Source organism: Osmerus eperlanus, chromosome 15, assembly GCF_963692335.1.
Source record: "Osmerus eperlanus chromosome 15, fOsmEpe2.1, whole genome shotgun sequence".
NCBI classification, from domain to species: domain Eukaryota; kingdom Metazoa; phylum Chordata; class Actinopteri; order Osmeriformes; family Osmeridae; genus Osmerus; species Osmerus eperlanus.
This window is the reverse complement of record NC_085032.1, coordinates 14,002,404-14,020,617: the sequence shown is the minus strand read 5'-3', so window position 1 is coordinate 14,020,617 and position 18,214 is coordinate 14,002,404. Positions and strand designations below refer to the sequence as shown.

Here is an 18,214-nt window from a genome sequence, read left to right as displayed (position 1 = left end):
GAGAGGCTGGAGGGAAGCCTCAGAGAGGCTGTGGAAGCCAGGCTGTAAGGATGCAGCACATCTACATGCAGAGCGATGAGCACCTTCAGGTCTTCACCACTGTCCTCTCCTCTCAAGGTGAGTGACCATGTCGGCAGCATATTAGACTGCAACTGCCATCAGAAAGATGATGCATCGTGTCTAATCCAATAGACTAGCTGCTATCTCTTGTTTTGTCCTGCTATGATGGTGCAATGTGAGTTCAAGTTTCAAGTTTTTATTTTCAGGGGGTAACAGATAAGATATAGTTATCATAAACAGTTATGCATTCTGCTTGTTATGAAATTAATTTTTTAAACTGTATATAGTGTATTTGTACCCACATGGCTGATTTATCTGTTGCTGGTTTGCAGTCAACAGGGGGAGACCTTGGTACTAACATGAAGAAGCTGAGAGGGTAGGTTGATCTTGTGTTTAAACAAAAAGAAACTATTCAGCTTTGGATAAAAGGGTCTGCTAAATTAATACATGAAAAAAACTAACAAATACTAATAGTCATAAAAAAGTATATATAGCGATTTTCCTCTTTTGTGCTACATTTTGCTTCATTTTTTTATGAGTGTCCTTGGTTTTCAACAAGTCTAGATTTTTGCAAAGCCCTCTACATGGCACAAGTAATCAGTAATGAAAACGAACAAAAAGAACAGCTCAATTAGGGCAGAAGATTCAGAAGTTTCTTTTTAACTTCAAAGGAAATAATCTACGCTGCTTCTTAACACACTTAATCCTCTCTATTCACTCAGTCAGTAAGACTGAGTGAATGACACTTCAAAACGATAGCATAGCATATGTGACGTCTGGCACCACACGTTTGCCATATTACTCCAGATCTTGATGTTGTTTGACGATGCATTTCCTGTTTTGTCCTGCAGATGGTGGTATCGCACAGTTACAAGCCCCACTGGCCGGACGAGCTTGAGCTCTTGCAGGGTGATGTCATCCAAGTCGTGTCCAAACGTGAGGAGGCGAGGTGGTTTGGGGGCCTGCAGAGTGGCCAGCAGGGATACTTTCCCAAGTCCTGTGTGATGGAGCTTAGCCAGGTTGGTGGCTGTGTGCATCATCATGACTCAGTTCACAGCAGTTTAGACAGTGGCTTTAGATTATTCTGTTTCTATTTCTTATTCTTGACTTTAAAGGCTTTTGGGCCAAAACAAATCCACACACCAGCAACACTGTGATTTTGTGCAGCTTGTAATGGTAACGGTAATAGCTCAGTAGAGTGTCAGTACAGCACGTCAGGTAAGACTATCTTACAGGGTCAGCCTGTGGTATTGTGAGGACAGCAGGGTAACAGGACTGAGGTAATCCCCCCCTGGCACACTGTTGCTCGTGTTCCCAGGGGGATGAGCCGGCCAGAGATCTCCGTAGATCACTTTCAGGACCACACTCAGCGCCAGACCTTGTTTCGTGGGTGCGGGCTGGCTTTGCTAGGTGAGTGCAGGCATTGCAGCACAAACACATTATGCACACTCACACACACACACACACACACACACTCCACACCCTTCTCAACAGGTTTGTGCACACACACGCACACACATCACCACCCAGCAGCTGCTCCATCATCATTCACCCCCACCCCCAACACCATCCCATTCCTCTCCGCCCAGCGCCCCTGAACAGGTGGCCTGTCTCGTCCCTCATTAGTTGACAAAGCACACAGATTACCCCCGCCCCTCCCTGATCAATTCCCTCTCAGTGCACTGCTGCTCCCTAAGGCTCACACCAGAGGCACAGTCTCCGGGCCAGCTCTCACACACTCTCACACGTTAACTGTAATTATTCATCAGTGTTCAAGACCATGGGTAGGGCAACGAGGTCTGTTGATTTTAGAGAGAAATGAAAATGTGCTTTGAAATTTCTAAACAGATCATATGAGGTGTGTGGAAAAACGACAGTATGTTCCTTGAGTTTTTATGTACTTAAAAAAAAAAAAATCTCTCTATGCAGCATAGACAGTGGTTATATTTCAAGGTGAATCCTGAGATGTGACACTGACACACACACACACACACACACACACACACACAGCCCCAGAACAGCGCTTGTCTTGTCTGTGAGAGGTGGAATTTGGGTCACAGGGAATAAACAGGGCCTTTGTGATTGTTGTTTCCCCTCTGTCCCCCAGTGGACACAGGCTGCAGGCCCCAAGAGGGGGCAGCAGGGGCCGCTGGAGGGGGCTAGGGGCCGCTGGAGGGGGCTAGGGGGAAGCAGGGGAGAGGGGCCGCTGGAGGGGGCTAGGGGGCAGAGGCAGGGTCCCATACTAGTGCTGAGGCCTCAGAACCAGACCCAACTCCCACAGGCCCCTAAGCCTCCAGCACCCAGTGCCCCAGGCCTGCTCCAAAGGATCCTGTCTAAGCCCCGGAGAAGGAGTGAGAACCAGGGGGCCACCAACGGAGCCTTCGAAGCTGACTGAGAGGGCCTCTTCTCCGGGCAGCTCGGCCTGTTCCATCCAGTAGTCTGAGACGTGGTTGTGGGGGGAGCACAATGTGGAGGAGAAGGTGTCCACATGTTAGAAAGAGGAAATCACTTTAAAACTGGTTATCAATGGGGGAAGGTGTTACCCTGTCACTCATGCTGTAGGTACGGGTGGTTCTCTCTGACTGTGTATCCTGGAGCCACCCACACAGGAGTTCACTAGAGTCTGGACTGTTAAGCAGGTCTATCAGGAATGTGCTTTTGTGTCCAATGTGTGAAAATGCAAGCCAGTGGGAATAAAAATGGGGGTAAATATATAAAGCCACAGTTCAATAATAATCATAGAGAGATGTACATAACAATTTGCAAAGGTAACTATAATGTACTAGCTTACTATAGCCAACTCATGTCCTGCCATGTTCCACGAATCTGCATTATATTGATGATGTTTTGTTACAAGATGTGTTTATGATATAAAAACAAATAAACATCAAAGCTATGACTGTTGTCCTCTGATGATCAACATTATCTTAGTCTTCAGTCCCTATGGAATGTCCATGGAGTTTGCAGAACCTTTCGTTCTACATTGGGGAAAGAAAAAATAGCTTTTTCAAGCGAAAGGAAGTGTGATTGAGGCATGCTGAAAGCCCTGCCAAAGGAAATGGCATCATTATTGTGAGGGTTGCCACAGCAACGCTGAGGCAGCTCTCAGTAGTTCCGTCCCGTCCTCCTTGGTGCCTCCCAGCAGGGACGCAGCAGGCCTGAGCTCTAGAATGTGTCCTTTCTAAGGACACAGGCGCCACCCCATAATACTCAGCCCAACCTTGACCTCCGGGGGGACTGAGAACCCGTCATACTGCCACCCACCACTGCTATGATCTGTCCTTTAAAAGGATCTGTCTGTGAGGCCGTCAAATGGGGGCCATCTCTGCTGGGAGGCCACTCTGGTATGGGGGCCGGGGGCTGAGGGGCTGGGGGCCTGCAGAGACCCAGACTGACGTGCCTCTGTCAACAGGGAACTTACAGGGCGAGGTTTTCTGTCTTCTGTATTTTAGCAGGACGAGCCTATCCAGCTGGCCACATAACACTATACTATACCTTCTCCACAGCTACTTCCATATTTCTGTTATCTTAGAGTGCATCTGAGGCTGAAATGGGGATAGGATGTTATAAAACAATACTTTAGAAACTCCGCCACCGCCACCTGCTCAGACCTGAGAGAGCAGCAGCTTTCTCCCTCTGAACTCCCTCTCATTCACCAGCTTCATTTAGATCAGTAATCATCCATGATTCATGAGACAAATACCCTGCGACTACCACACTCTGTAAATAAGGATTTGCAATGTTGTTTATTATAAGGTCTAGAGAGGAGAATGCTGAGGCAGTCTTGTGAGGCTGTACTGTAGGTGGCTTTTAGGGTTAGGTTGTGTATCTGTGTGTCAGTTTGGGGGTGTGGGGGTTGATGTGTACCTGACACCTCAGACCGCCCTCTCACCTGTAGAGCGACAGATGCTAGACTGGGGTGAGATGAGCCTGGCCCCCCTGGGGAAGCACACTCGGTCCCCCTGTAGAATTCTGTCTTCATTGACTATTCAACCAGGGCCCCTCGACACCCTTAGATCTATTCACAAGCAAGCAAGCATGCACACACACACACTTACAAATGCATGCGCACACACAGACACACACGTACAAATGGTTTGTGTGGGCTTCAGTAACAGCTTAGATACCGTTCATGGGAAAACATTTCCAGTAGAGAATGTGGATGACAGAATAACTGAACACAAACATCACACCTTTCATTTAATCTGTGATCCGACACATAATCCCTGACATCCTTCTTCTATTTGAAGATCTGAAATAAAGCGTTCAAGTGAAAGTTTACAGTTTATTCCACAGCACTAACAAACAGGGCTATATATATTGTGACCTATTTCGACCTACTTCCAGCAACAACAAAAAAAAGGGTTTGTCAGCCCTTTCTAAACACACTTCTATGATCACACACACAAACACACACGCTCAAGACTGCTTTCCCGCCTAAAGTGTCCTGTCAGGGCTCCTCCGTGGGCTGGCTGATCAGGGGGAGCCTAACAGGGTGCCTGCCAGATGACTCTGCCCTGTCAGCCTTATAATGGGCTGCCATCTGCTGTCTGGCATACACAAAGGCAGACAGTGAGTGTGTGTGTGTGTGTGTGTGTGTGTGTGCAGGCATGGAAAAGGGGGGGGGGGGGCAAAAGGGAGCCTTGTGTCGTGAACACAGGGCAATCAAACAACCCTCTCCAAATACACACTCATCAAAACTACAGCTTTGGGAAATAGCACACTTTCCGGTGTGATTCAGGGGGTATCCATTAACATCCGTTAGGTCCATTAACTCAACAAAATGAATCAAGTTGATTTATAACTACACCACCAGAAAAGCTCAACAGTGCACATACTGCTGCATATAACAGTTCTCTTGCACACAAACAGCTGTGTGACCCGAAGATAACTTAAGTCAATAATTACTGTTCACTGCCAGACCAAAACAAACCCAACAGAACCCTTAAGGCTGCAGGCCCACTGCCAATACACAATTAAGAGGCAGTGGGCCTTTGACATCTTTCAAGCCTGAGTGCGGTCCACTCCACAACAATAGCTAAAGCACAGTCCAAGAGTGAGAGGGAATGGAAACAGATTGATGTAGTGCATATGTGTGTGTGTGTTCGTACTGCTGTTTCCCCAGCAGAAGGCAAGTCACTGGGACATTGCACCCCTCCTTTCAGGGGCAATTGAGTGAATGGGCCTATAAAACCAACAGCCCCTGGGGACAATAGGGCCTGGGGGCATTAAGTCATGGGTGAGTGGGTCCCTTTAGGGGCAGCAGCTGACCCTGTGGAGAGCCACTTGTTCTGGAGCAGGGGGCTCGTGTCCGCAGAGCCCAGGCCAAGCTGACAGGACCCAACTAAACACACACACACACACACATGCGTCTCACACACACACATGCGTCTCTCTCTCACACACACACACACACACACACACACACACACACGCGTCTCACACAGTGTGACAAGCAATGGGGGTCAGGTCTGCCCTCTGCATTCAACCCCAGATTGTCAGTCTCCATCCCCACCCTACAGAACCACCTGCCTCACAGCCACATCCACCTGGTTGGCTTCACACGTCTGAAGAGACATGCAGGATCTGCAGGCAGGACGTTTACACTTTAGTAGGTACCGGAGGACCTGAATTGAGTGGGGACCCAAGATCTCATGTTAAAGGCTCCATATGCTAAGACAGCAGTTGGGGACTGGGGTGGGTGTGTATCACTCTGAAAGCATAGTAAAGATTGGGTATTGTTTAAATCAATACAGAAAAAACACACAAAAGGCTTCAGAAATTCAATGCGATAGCATTTTATTATTCCATATTAAGTAAATGGCTACAAAACCAGTAGGTAGGAGTTCTATGGTACCTTAGTTATGACATCAGCAGAGAAATATTGTAAAATAAAACATTGTGATACACCAGTGAATTATGCTATGAGTTTTGCTTGAACATGACAGCACATCATATTGTGTCGTGTAAAGATGAAAACACCTGCTCCTACGCTTGTACTTAATTCCCTCAAAACCTATGGGTTAGATGGCAAAGTGTTAACATGCATGTGTTACATATCACAACCTACAAACAGAACATACACTCCAAAGATTCTAAAAAAAACAAACGGAACACGGAACAAACATATTTACAGATTTAGCTGTTGGATAAGAACAGGTGGTTTTACACTGTATGCAGTGAACCATGGCATGATCTGTGGAGCTCTGGGACTGAGCGACACCAACATGTCTGATCTTTTCACTTGATCTCCTGACAAGAATCCCTTCTTAGTCTCACATACATGCTTAATGCTGGATAATCCAGATTATGGAAAACCCATGAGTGACACCACTGACACACCACTGTTGTTCTATACAATAGTATTAATATTTAAGGGTTTGCAGAGAGTTAAAATACCAAAGCAATTAAGGGAATTACAAATGATGATCACACATTCAGTTCAAATTCCTTCATTACAAATGTAGTATTCATAAACCTGGTCACTCAAACATGGATTGTTTAGAAATGGGGCACAGTTAATATTTACAGTTCAATAGAACAACAGTCCTTTGGCTTCCAAAACCTGGTGTAGATTGTTATTGCAGTGCTCTTGTGTCTGGCTTCACTTCTATGCTTCTGTCTGGTACAAGTAGCAGCTAGAACACTCTGCCATCACCAGCACTCAACATCATCAGAGGCCAAGAAACCAAACGTAGAGCCTTCTTCTTCTTCTCTCAGCGTGTTCTGTTGTCACATGTAGTGACACATTCATTAAACGGCACTGAAGCTTTCAAAATAAAGATAAACGAAATCTACATCTTCATCAGGACACACAAAACAAACGAACCAACACTTACACAATGAGAAAAGTGCAATTTGTCTATGATTAGAGGTTGGATGGAATCCAGCTACCTAATGAACAAACTCTCATTCCGAGGAAGATTGGCCTAACATTATCAACAATGCTACACAATTGGACAGTTCTCATCTGATCCAAAAAAACGATGATGAATGAATGACATTTCTGGCAGTGTGTGTTTACTTCTGATCTGTAGACATGAATGTGAAAGGTAGCCAAATCCTTGTTGATGGAAAGAAAAATATAATTGTTCAATAATGTAATTAAATTGTTTTTAGAAATAAATAAATTAGTAGATATTTAATAAATAGAACCTACAGCTTTCACACAAACAGCACATCCTTCTCAACTACACGCTTGTTCTAGAACACTGGAGAAATTGGAATTGTAGTCAGCTCAAGAGCCTGAATTTATATTGTATATTTTGATACCGTTTATTGCCAGAGCTGTATGTTATAAATCAATGATGATAGTCATTTGTCATGTGTTGTTTTCTTGACTACGTTCCACTCGAAAAGAGAAAACAGTTGAACTGACTGTAGATCAAAGCTTAAGTGTCGAGAAACAGCTGTACAGTAGACAGTCTTACTGAACCTTTCATGCTGTGCGATTGACATTTATATTAATATCTAAGTTTTAGAGCAAAAAATAAATACGAAAAAAATAATAAATGAACAAAAAGGTACCTTCCGTTTTTCAGTTTCTTTGCAGTTTTACGCTACAAAATACATTCAATAATTGTTTCAACTTGAGACTGTTAATGGTAAAGTATGGCCTAGGAACTGAAACTTTATGCCGTCATGATGCCGCAAGTGCTATCCAGTGACCCCATAACACTACATTTTCCCCTGTAGCAAACCAAACTCAGTAGTGCAATACTGACAGCTTCCTCTCCCATACTCCTAAAACTTATCATCAAAAGGTTATGCTTTGTCAATGATAAGAGGGCAGGTCTACAAACAAGATGGAGATTATACATACTGTATATGAGTAAAGTTACAATACTTCATAAAACATATTTTTTGTTTCCTTTTGTTTAAGCAATATATATTAACAATATGAAACTCAGAAGCAGCCACTGCCTGTAATAATAAACATTCTATTTGTACAGTGTCCTGTATGTGCAGGCTGTTCCAACATTATTATCTAGTGCAGAATCTAGCATTTCTCATCGGTACAAAACTGTCAGCTACATGGCTAGTACAACGTCTCGTGAATTCAAAAAGACAAACCAAGCCAATGGTTAAAAAGAAAACGTAGTGTGAATATAAAGTAAGAACTGAGGCAGTGTCCAAGAAATACCATGACAACCAGAACAGCAGTCACGTCTTACAAGTACTCTTTAGGCAGAGTTCAATAATTATTTTTAAGTCACACAGCTTTTTTGTTGTGGTCGCGTACGCCAGACGGTCTAATTAAAAACATCAATTGAGTCTCAGGCAGTCTTGGTTACCTTGGTGACCCCCTTGAACAGGACGGGTGTAGTGCGTCTCTGGGAGGGAGTGATGGATGGAGGGATGGATGGAGGAGTGAGGGGGCCATTCAGAGGACGAGAGCCCTGGAGGAGGAGCTGGAGGAGGGGTAGGTGGTGCCAAGGTACTGGCGCGCCTGCTCTGTCAGGAGCAGCTGGTCCTCCGTCTTCCCATAAACCACTGCTTCCCACTCGTTCTTCACCTGAAGGGTACAGGAGAGGGGGTTAGCCTCCCTTCAGGTACAGGAGAGGGGGTTAGCCTCCCTTCAGGTACAGGAGAGGGGGTTAGCCTCCGAGCCCTTCTGATAATACTAAGCAAGGTTCCCAGTTTAGGTCCTCTAGAGTGCTGGGTTCTGAGGAGGCCAGGTTTAGGTGAAACCATCCCTCTTCAAATTGGGTTAACTATCCATTTCATCGGAGGCTACTGAAATAGCCACAAACGGCGTGTGGTTGTGTGAAGGAGAGGTTTACGTGTACCTGACCAGGTGCGGGGTGAGGTAGTGTCCTCAGAGGGGGGTGAGGCTTTTTCTTGCGGGGGCTGGGGAGGTGTCGGTGGGGGGGGCAGGAGGGCTCTGGTGACAGGCGGCGGTCACGCTCCTCGCGTTCGGGGATGGGGGTCATCAGCAGGGAGCTGGTCAGGAGGCTGTCATCTTGGACCTACGGGGCCAGAGGGGAGGAGAAGGGGGGGGGAACCGATTACTGGCATGTTCATGTGAGCAGTGTTCCTTCATATTAGGATAGTAGTGTTCCCAGACCAACCCACCTGTGCGTTGTTGAGCTGAGCCTGGAAGAGCTGGACATTGAGGCAGTCTTTCTCCCAGGAGTCCAGGACCAGAGACTTGCGCACCTTCCTGGCAGGGCCATCCTGCTGTGGGCCACCAACGAACATGATCAACACAAATTCTACTTGATTTACGTTTTCGAGGGAGATTTTGTTTGTTACTTTTGCCTGCTGAAAAGTATACAAGTCGTTTTTGAAGCCAAAAGGCGATATGGTTGTGGATAAAAACAGAGGTTGCCAAGAGAATTTGGGATCATGTTCTCAAGCAGACGTACGTCATGTTTCCAGGTCCTGAAGTCTGGTTGGTGGTCTGCTCTGGTGAAGATGTCAGCTCCTGTCTCCTCCTTCAACACCTCCCTGATGTCCTCCTCTAGAAAAGCCAGGGGCTGGGGCTGGAACAGACAACACACTTGTTAGCTTCCAAACACAACCTTACACACACGCACACAATGTAAAAGCAGGTAAAGCCTGAAAACACACTGACCACCATCTTTAGAGGGCCATGCATCTTCTCCTGGAAGGCGAGAGCGTTTTTAAAAGGTGTTGGAGTCCTTGGCGTTGGGCCCAAGATGGACTTGCGGATCTTAGGAGTCCTGAAACTGCGGAAGGGAAAAACAGCCGGACAGAAAGAGAGCATAAGAGAGGAGGTTTAAAATAAAATTACAACAAAACATTTATAAATTATACTTATCTTACAAACAATCCAAACAGACATGAATATGACCTGAGCAGAAGTAGCAGCACTAGCAGTGCTAGTAGCGGTGAGTAAACCATGGAGTCAGGTGGCTGAGCGGTTAGGGAATTGGGCTAGTAATCCGAAGGTTGCTGGTTCGATTCCCCGGCTGTGCAAAATGACGTTGTGTCCTTGGGCAAGGCACTTTGCCCTACTTGCCTCGGGGGGAATGTCCCTGTACTTACTGTAAGTCGCTCTGGATAAGAGCGTCTGCTAAATGACTATGTCAATTTTAACTGTAGCCGTGGTAACCTTACCCAGCGTTCTCCTTCTGGTGCTTGGGTGTGGTCTCCTTCTGCAGAGGCGTGTTGAAGAACTTGTGTCCACACACAGGGGTGGAGGTGAGGGCTGGGGTGTCCAGGCTCAGGTGTTCACCCCCTGACACGTTGAAGAACTAAAACAGAAGAAGAACCATCAGAGGGGATCAGGCTCCACACAACATCTGGAGGGCTGATTTTGAGCAAAATTAGAACCGAAAAAATCTCAAATTTCTTTTGAAATTCTGATCCCGAAAATGTGAAATGGTGAAGTTATTTGAGGTGATAAAATGTGAAGGAAAGTTTTTTGGGGGAAACTTTCGCTTCCATAGGGATGGTTGTGTGATGTACCCGAGATGGTGAGAAGGGCAGCGTTTTCGAGGGGGTCTTCTTGGGAGAGTCGGTGCTGGTGTCTAGGAAGGAGTGTCCGGTCCTGTCGCACACATGAGACGCCTCCACCCTGTCTCTCCTCTTCCTCCTCCCCACGGACGGAAGGCTGGGTCTGGGCGCGCTGGTCTGATGAGGAGGGCTGGGCTTGCCCTGACCAAACGGGGCGCAGTGTTTACCCAGGCCAGGGATGGCGTTGGGCGGGTTCGCGTGGTAACCCAGGCCCTCCATCGTCCTCTCCGGTGGGGCGTAGCCCCCCTGGGTGTGCTTCTGGGGGGTCCCTACTTCGGACAGGTCGAAGCTGGCCATCTCGCTCCATGCCACAGGGTCCTGCAAAGCCAGACACATCTACAGTAGATTTTCAATACATCCATGTTCTAGGTCTGGTACTACCACCAGTTTGTGGAGTGCGCACACGCACGCCAGTGAATCCCTCTCTTCGTCACACGCTACAGCAACAAAAATGAACTCAGGCAAAACAACAAACAGCTACATGCGCACGGACTGCAGTTTCACACCCCCACTCACCGAATCGATGAGTTCCATCGTCTCAGCAAACTCGGGGATGGTCTGCAGGGTGGAGAGCACCGTGCTGGCCTCCACAGCCAGGAACTTACTGGGGGAGACGTCAAGCTGGCCCTGGGGCCCGTCGCCCTCCTCGGGCCCCCTCCAGCCCTCCTGCTCCTCCAGGCTGCTGCTGCTGGTGGTCAGGGTGTCGTCGGACACGCTGTCGGACCAGCTGGCGTAGCGGTCGGCGCTCTGCGGGGACAGGAGGCGGGGCGTTAGGTGGAGCAGGTCCAGCGGGAGACCGGGAGGGTACACCAGAGAGGTGGAGCAACGGGATGAATACAGAGAAGTGAGGAAGACATGTGGCACCGTACGAGGTAGAAAAACAGGGCGGGCGGGCGGGAGGGGAGGGGGCAAAGGTTGTTCCACACCAAACATTTGAATGAGGTGAGGTGCTATGGGGCAGGAGTAGGGGGGGGGGTCAATGAAGCACAGCGGATGGGCAGTGAGGCGATGAGAGGAACTAGAGGAGGGGGGATGAGATGGAAGCTACTGCAGCATTTCAAACTGTAAAGCATGCTCACGCACATTCCTATACGTGGCCTACGCTCACGAAAACACAAATCACACATGTATGTGGGATGGCCCTCGCACATACATGTGGGGCTATGCTACGGGCTAACACAAAACACACTCCTACGGTGTGTTCTCCTTACGCATGGGCCTCTGCACTGCGCCTGTCTTCGGACTTCGCTCTCTGCTGACATAAGCAGCAATTCAAGCTCCTTAATTCTCTGCTCTTTGTCTGGGTCGTCAAGGCCGGAGGGCTGGAAGAGACGCACATCGGGGAGGAAGAGAGGACGAGAGGAGGAGAGGAAGAGAGGAAGAGAGGAAGAGAGGAGGGGAGGAAGAGAGGAGGGGAGGAAGAGAGGAGGAGAGGAAGAGAGGAAAAGAGGAGGACGAGAGGAAGAGAGGAGAGGACGAGAGGAGGAGAGGAGGAGAGGAGGGGAGGAAGAGAGGAGGAGAGGAGGAGAGGAAGAGAGGAGGAGAGGAAGAGAGGAGGAGAGGAGGGGAGGAAGAGAGGAGGAGAGGAAGAGAGGAAAAGAGGAGGAGGAGAGGAAGAGAGGAGGAGAGGACGAGAGGAGGAGAGGAAGAGAGGAAGAGACGAGGAGAGGAAGAGAGGAGGAGAGGACGGAGGGAGTGTGGAAAGGAAGGTAGGGAAAGAAGGAGAGACAAATGTTTAACTCACAAATTACTGAAGGTGGACCCTTTGCCCTGGCCCAGAAAACACCTCATTCAGACCCACGTTAGTTAATATAAAAGAAAGTGATTAACAGGAGACCAGAGAGAAGTTTAGGAAGAGGACGAAACAGAAGGCGGGGAGGAGAATCACTCACTGATAAGAAGCTGGAGTCATGAAGGCTGTCCATGAGGTGTCCACTGGAAAGGCCGTAATGCCCATAGCCACCAAGCTGCAAACACACAGGAAAGTACCAAGAAAAATATATATATTACAGCAAAGTCTCACCAGAACCAAAAAAAGCATGACCTAATAGTTTTGGTCCCTGAAATAATACCCTCCAAAAAGGTCTGTTTGTGTGTTATCAAATCTCACTGACCTGCGCCGGTCCGGTCAGGGCCAGGGGGCTGTGGTTGGGGTGGGGGGGGTCTGGAGGGGGAGCACAGGTCCTAAGGTGCCGTCTCCTCACCCCGCCGGAGGCAGAGCCGAAGCCCCTGCAGCTGTCCTGGAGGTAGCCCTCGTGCTCCACTTTCCTCCTCATGGTGGAGTTCCAGTGGTTCTTGATGGAGTTGTCTGTCCTGTTGTGGGGGAGGGAGAGGGGAATGACAATCCGAAACAGCTGGTTGGGTCAGTGAGCAGTCACAGCAGTTGTTGACGTTCCGTCTCCTCTCTAGAAAGCTCCCAGAATGCCGTGCGTGTGGGTCTTACCTTCCCGGCAGCAGTTTGGAGATCTCGGCCCAGCGGTTCCCCAGACGCTTGTGTGCGTCGTAGATGATGCGGTCTTCTTCCTGCGTCCAGGACGACTTCTTGACCTCGGGGTTCAGGTGATTGTGCCAGCGTTCTCGGCACTGCTTACCGATCCGGCCCTGCAGGTGCTTGGCGATCACCGACCATCGCTTGGGGCCGTACTTGTGTACGAGGTCGATAACCTACATTACACACACACACACAGCCACACACATAAGGGGCATTAGAGCCAAGACTCTGTTTTGACCATGCAAGTTGCAAAGACACACACACTTCTAAAGGTCCTGACTGTTCAGAATGCAGCTTTATGAGTAAAGCTGTTCGGCTGTTTCAGGCAGAAGGCTGGAATCTAGTGATGTCATCTTTGTTATGTCTCCGTGGGTAACCAGAACAATCCGACTCTAGATAGGAGTTGGAAAAGCAATATTTTGGAAGGCTGGGGCCACATTCCTGCCATCCCTGCAGTCAAGACATCATGTAAGTTGTATGTGAGGAATGCATTGTTCGTGTTTAGGCTAGGAGAAAGATTAGCAGTCTTTGCAGGAGGTCTGAGGAGACGCTGGGCGCAGAGCCAGGGAGGTGGGGAAAGTTCATCCTATTTTAGGGAGAAGTTTGCAGTCGAAAGCACGACCAGCGATAGTCAATATATTTGTTCTCCTTCTGCGCTGTAGGCGTAATCATCAAAGCATTAACACTGGAGTTAATATCAGATGTAATGACGGGGTTTAATAAGGATTAGGGTGTTTTTGCAGGTTTGCACTCAAACCATCCCTCTAGTCTGCACACACACTTGGACAATCCCTGGTTCTGAACACCCCCACATGTCCATTCTTTCTCTCTCTCCGTTCCCCCTTCCATCTTTATTTCACGCTCCCGCCCTCCACCCTCCCTCCAGGACGAGGGACGCCCGTCTCTTCTTACCTTCTGATCCTCCTCTTTTGTCCAGGGTCCTTTCACCAGCTCCGGGTTGAGCACCTTCTGCCAGCGGTGCTGACACTGGCCATCTGTCCTCCCCTGCGACACACACACACACCTCATTACAACGCCACACCTTTACACACCCATCACACTCACACACGTTCACTACTAGGACGGGTGTTGCTGTGCAGCATGTTTAGCGAGTGGGTGCATGTTGTACTTACAGGGAAGTAATTGGCAACTAACTTCCAGGAGTCTGTTCCATGCTGCTCAACTAACTTTTTCAGCCTCTCGTCCTAAAAAAAGAGAAGAAGAAAGAGAGAGAGAAAGAAAGAGAGAGAGACAGAGAGAAAGACAGTGAGGAGGCAATAAAAAAAGAGAAGAAGAAAGAGAGAGAGAAAGAGACAGAGAGAAAGACAGTGAGGAGGCAATAAAAAAAGAGAAGAAGAAAGAGAGAGAGAAAGAGAGACAGAGAGAAAGACAGTGAGGAGGCAACTTTCTTGACAAGCTTTCTTTATCTAAGGAGGTTGCGTCATTAAGCACTTCCCTTTCACAAGTGACATGTCAGACCTTTCCAGCTTTTAAAATAACTAACCCTATAACTGTACACAGCAAAGGTTACAGTAGTTCCAAATGATAATGTTTTACGACAATGTGATAATAGGAGTTATATGGGGGTAACAAACTCTTTGAAGCATACAAGAAGCATACAAAAATCCATGTGTTAAAGAGCCATGCGTTAAAGACAAGACTTTTACTTTAAAAAATGACTCAATCACGTGCCAATTATTAACTTACCTCATCTCGAGACCACTTGACCTTGAACAGAGTCTTCTTGTCTTTGCTTCTATCCTTATTCTCTGGGTCTGTAGAATGTAGTTCTTCATCCTCGTCCTCACTGAACATAGGAGAGAGGGAGGGAGAAAATTCGATTTTTGACAAATAAGACTAAAGTGAGGCCTATTGCAAATTAGACTAAATAGCTTCTATTCGGGTATTAAAAGCTTACTGTAGGCTGAATGTTGACATTATGAGCAAATAGTAATTCAGAGTTGACTCATGGAATCATGATGAGATCATTGCGCAAAAAAAAAAAAAAAGAGAGAGAGAGAGAGCCATTCAGACCTAAAAAGGACTACACCAGAATCCCTCACAGCCCACAGTAAATATCTTGACTGGCATGATACTATAATTACTGTAATGAATGAATGGTGGATAGATTGTCAGACAGCACTGGCACAAGATGAAGCCACCATCAGTGATTTCAGAGGGAAGTCTTGGTACTAAACAGGACATTCCTGACCATAATTAGACTAGCTTTTCCTTCAAATCTTGCTTTGCTGGTCAGTCTCTGGGCCTTCATGCACAAAGGGTGGGCTAGGTTGTAATGGCCTTCCTGGGTCCACTTCCACATTCCACAAAAAGTCGTCCTGTGTAAGTAAATCAAGACTCACTGGTCTGGTCTGAATTCCCTTCTACACAAACTCACAGTTAGCCTTCCCCTGTCTGTGCTATGCATGGAAAAGTGTGGTTGTGCGATTCTCTGTCCATAGAAATGTCTTGTTGCTGGGCAACACTTCCTCCATGGGGTCACGCTGTGCCAGGATAGAACATTTAATAAACAGGGTGGAGGATTGAAGATCGCTGTTGCCAAGGGTTACCGTAGAGCAAACCTGAGGGTCTATGTCTACACTGCAAAAACCCATGAACAGACCCATTCTAGGGAGTTTCAATAAAAGCTAAAAGCTAACCTAACACACACACACACACAAACACACACATGCAGGGAAAACAGGGCCTCCCTGGGCTCTTCTGTACATCTAACCTGTGATGAAAGAGGCTCTTCAGCAGTGACTGGGACATACCAATTGAATTTCAGTGCAGCTAAATCCCTGAGTCCAGTAAGGGAGAGAGGTAGAGGAAGGCTGTGGGCCTTCAGCCGGGAGAGAGAGAGTGTGTGTGGGGGTGGGGTGAGGAGGGGGTGAGAGGTACACTCTCATCAACAAGCTCTTTCTCTTCAGGAGCAGTGAAGGTGTGTGTGTGTGTGTGTCGCTGGGCAGGAGTAGGAAGTGCACCAGGGTGTGGCCAAGCTAATGACAAGACCCTAACGGTCAACCGCTGAACATTCAAATACAGGCAAACTTTATGAAGCGTAGGACAACTTCAACTTTATGTAGGTTATAAAGGCCAAATCAAAGGTACTCAAAAACGGCCAAAATAGCCCCAGACCCCGAAGGGTTAATGAATAACAGAACCACTGATGTTTTATGGATCACTGGTTAAAAACAAATACATACTAGAAAAGCTAAAGTAAACATAGCTCTCATCATCCCAAGATTTCTCACTCATAAAAAAGAGTACGGCGGATCTGAACATCGATAACCTAGTCAGGCGTTCTCCTGCTCCACATTTCCACAAGTTCACTTTTGCATGTGGGAAGTGAAAATAACCAAGGACCCCCTCTTCTCCCGCTCTGCCCCCCTGTCGCGCCCCCCCATCCCCCTCCAGCTCAACACAGATGGGCCACACAGAGGGGGAGTGGGTGGGTGCGGAGCAGGGGACACACGCCACTGAGCTGTTCATCTCACTGAAGTTACATCACTGTCATGTTTGTGGGCAATGATCTGCCACCAGTCAGCCCACCAGACAATACTTAATTTGCGCTTTCACACGGAGAATTTATGAATGCTAAACCATTCGGATGAATTCTAAATTAAGGCAATTCAGTTGGTTTGTCTATGCATCGCTCACTTGCGAAATACAGAACAAAATCTACTGTTATTTTACAAAAGTGACACATAGACCCATATATCACGTCTATTTTCCATGCATAGGACTTGGATGAGATCACACTAGGGTATTGCTCACATAATCGGAAAGGAGCCTGTACAGTTCAGGTCCACTGTCAAAGGATACAAATTGACATCACTGACCGAGGAGTTTGTAAGCATAATGTCCCGCGCGGTGATCATAAGAGCATATCCTTACATTATTATTGCCAAATATCATATACAATTTGACACAGAATGCCATAGCCCCCTCCGTCATCAGTTCAGAGTACGGAAGAAGGCAAATCGAATTTGATACTTTCAATAATGTGAGACGCTAAGCGCTTAGATTATTTTGTTATTAGCAAACCGATATAGTTATATTCTTATTCATTCCAAATTCAAGTGCTTCTCTTTTTTTTCTTTCCTTCAAATAAAACTATATAGCTTCATACTCTACTGTTCAAATTATTGTATTCATTCACCGAGTAATCCAGTGTGTGACAGTGAGCAGGTGCACATGTTGTGTCAAAGATCAAGCAGCCTAGATATCTTGCTATCTTAACAGTACTGTCTGGTTACTTTAAGTTTAGTAAAATAGCATAAATATGTTTTCTATATTTAAGAAAGCTAGCTAGCTAGTCATTAGCCATTCTTACTGTAGTGTAATTTTAGCAAGTAGCTAGCTTGCTACAATGGAACCATCACCCACCTGCGGGACTTCATGTTGTCCATAATGACAGCTGGCAAGTTGATCAATGCTTCACAAAATAATATGTTGCTCTAGAATCCATTCAATTTGGTCAGCTGTAAACAGTTATTTATGCAAGCCGCTTCCAGCCATAGTCCAGTATTTAGCGCAAAATACAGGCAGTCTTGTCTTGAAGTTCCCAAGGTATGGTTTCACGTCATGCTCCGCTGTGTTGTAAATTCAACAACGTAATCATCCAACTGGTACAATACCGGCGATTTCTTTTGCTGGTTGCGTAGTTAAATACAATGTCAATGCCTTATCCTGCAGGAAAAGAACATAATATTGGTGTGTCTCTAATTGTCCGTTACGTCCCACACTCCCCAGCACCTCTATTTTATTATTTTGGCAGTCCGATTTTTGTCCATCCCGCCGAATCTCGCGCCCAGCCTCCTTCCAGAAGGGTGTTTGAATCTGCGCAGGCGGCCTCGCGCCTGATAGGTCAGAAATGTGGAAGCACAGTCCCTCATACAGATAAAGCGCATGTACAGTCTGAGCGCCCGTGCACACTGCTGATGCAGTATGGGGTAGGGTGGTGGAGTCATCATGGCCAACCACTAGTTCACACTGTTCCAAAACAGAATATTATTAGATATTAGAATAATGTTATATTATGGTTATGAATGATAACCAATGATAACCAATAAATAACATGGATTTAAAGCTAGTTAATTTGAATTGAGGTGTTTTTATTTTCTTAAAGGGTGGGAAGGCTAACACAAATCATTGTTTTTCAAGTATGCTTCATAACAA

General features: G+C 46.9%; 2 protein-coding genes across 4 annotated transcripts; one reads left to right on the top strand and one right to left on the bottom strand.

The window, feature by feature from the left end:
* The first annotated feature begins 50 nt into the window (after positions 1–50).
* LOC134035370 (uncharacterized) lies at positions 51–2,841 on the top strand. The gene is made up of 5 exons (XM_062480365.1): positions 51–117; positions 625–653; positions 912–1,213; positions 1,379–1,403; positions 2,168–2,841. The coding sequence occupies exons 1-5, from the start codon at positions 51–53 to the stop codon at positions 2,453–2,455; spliced, it is 711 nt and encodes a 236-aa protein (XP_062336349.1). The 3' UTR covers positions 2,456–2,841.
* Positions 2,842–5,842: 3,001 nt separating this feature from the next.
* On the bottom strand, positions 5,843–17,922 carry mybl1 (v-myb avian myeloblastosis viral oncogene homolog-like 1). 3 transcript variants are annotated; one of them, XM_062480144.1, is made up of 16 exons: positions 17,423–17,922; positions 14,741–14,840; positions 14,167–14,238; positions 13,946–14,038; positions 12,986–13,206; positions 12,657–12,855; positions 12,435–12,509; positions 11,754–11,864; positions 11,059–11,289; positions 10,495–10,878; positions 10,144–10,280; positions 9,638–9,752; positions 9,429–9,545; positions 9,136–9,240; positions 8,850–9,029; positions 5,843–8,575 (listed from the first exon to the last, which is right to left on the bottom strand). In XM_062480144.1, exons 1-16 carry the CDS (start codon positions 17,443–17,445, stop codon positions 8,444–8,446), a joined length of 2,295 nt encoding a protein of 764 aa, XP_062336128.1. In that variant the 5' UTR covers positions 17,446–17,922; the 3' UTR covers positions 5,843–8,443. The 3 variants fall into 3 exon arrangements, with proteins under 3 accessions (XP_062336128.1, XP_062336129.1, XP_062336130.1); XM_062480145.1 differs by having other exon boundaries at positions 10,495–10,860; XM_062480146.1 differs by lacking the exon at positions 11,754–11,864.
* Positions 17,923–18,214: the final 292 nt, after the last annotated feature.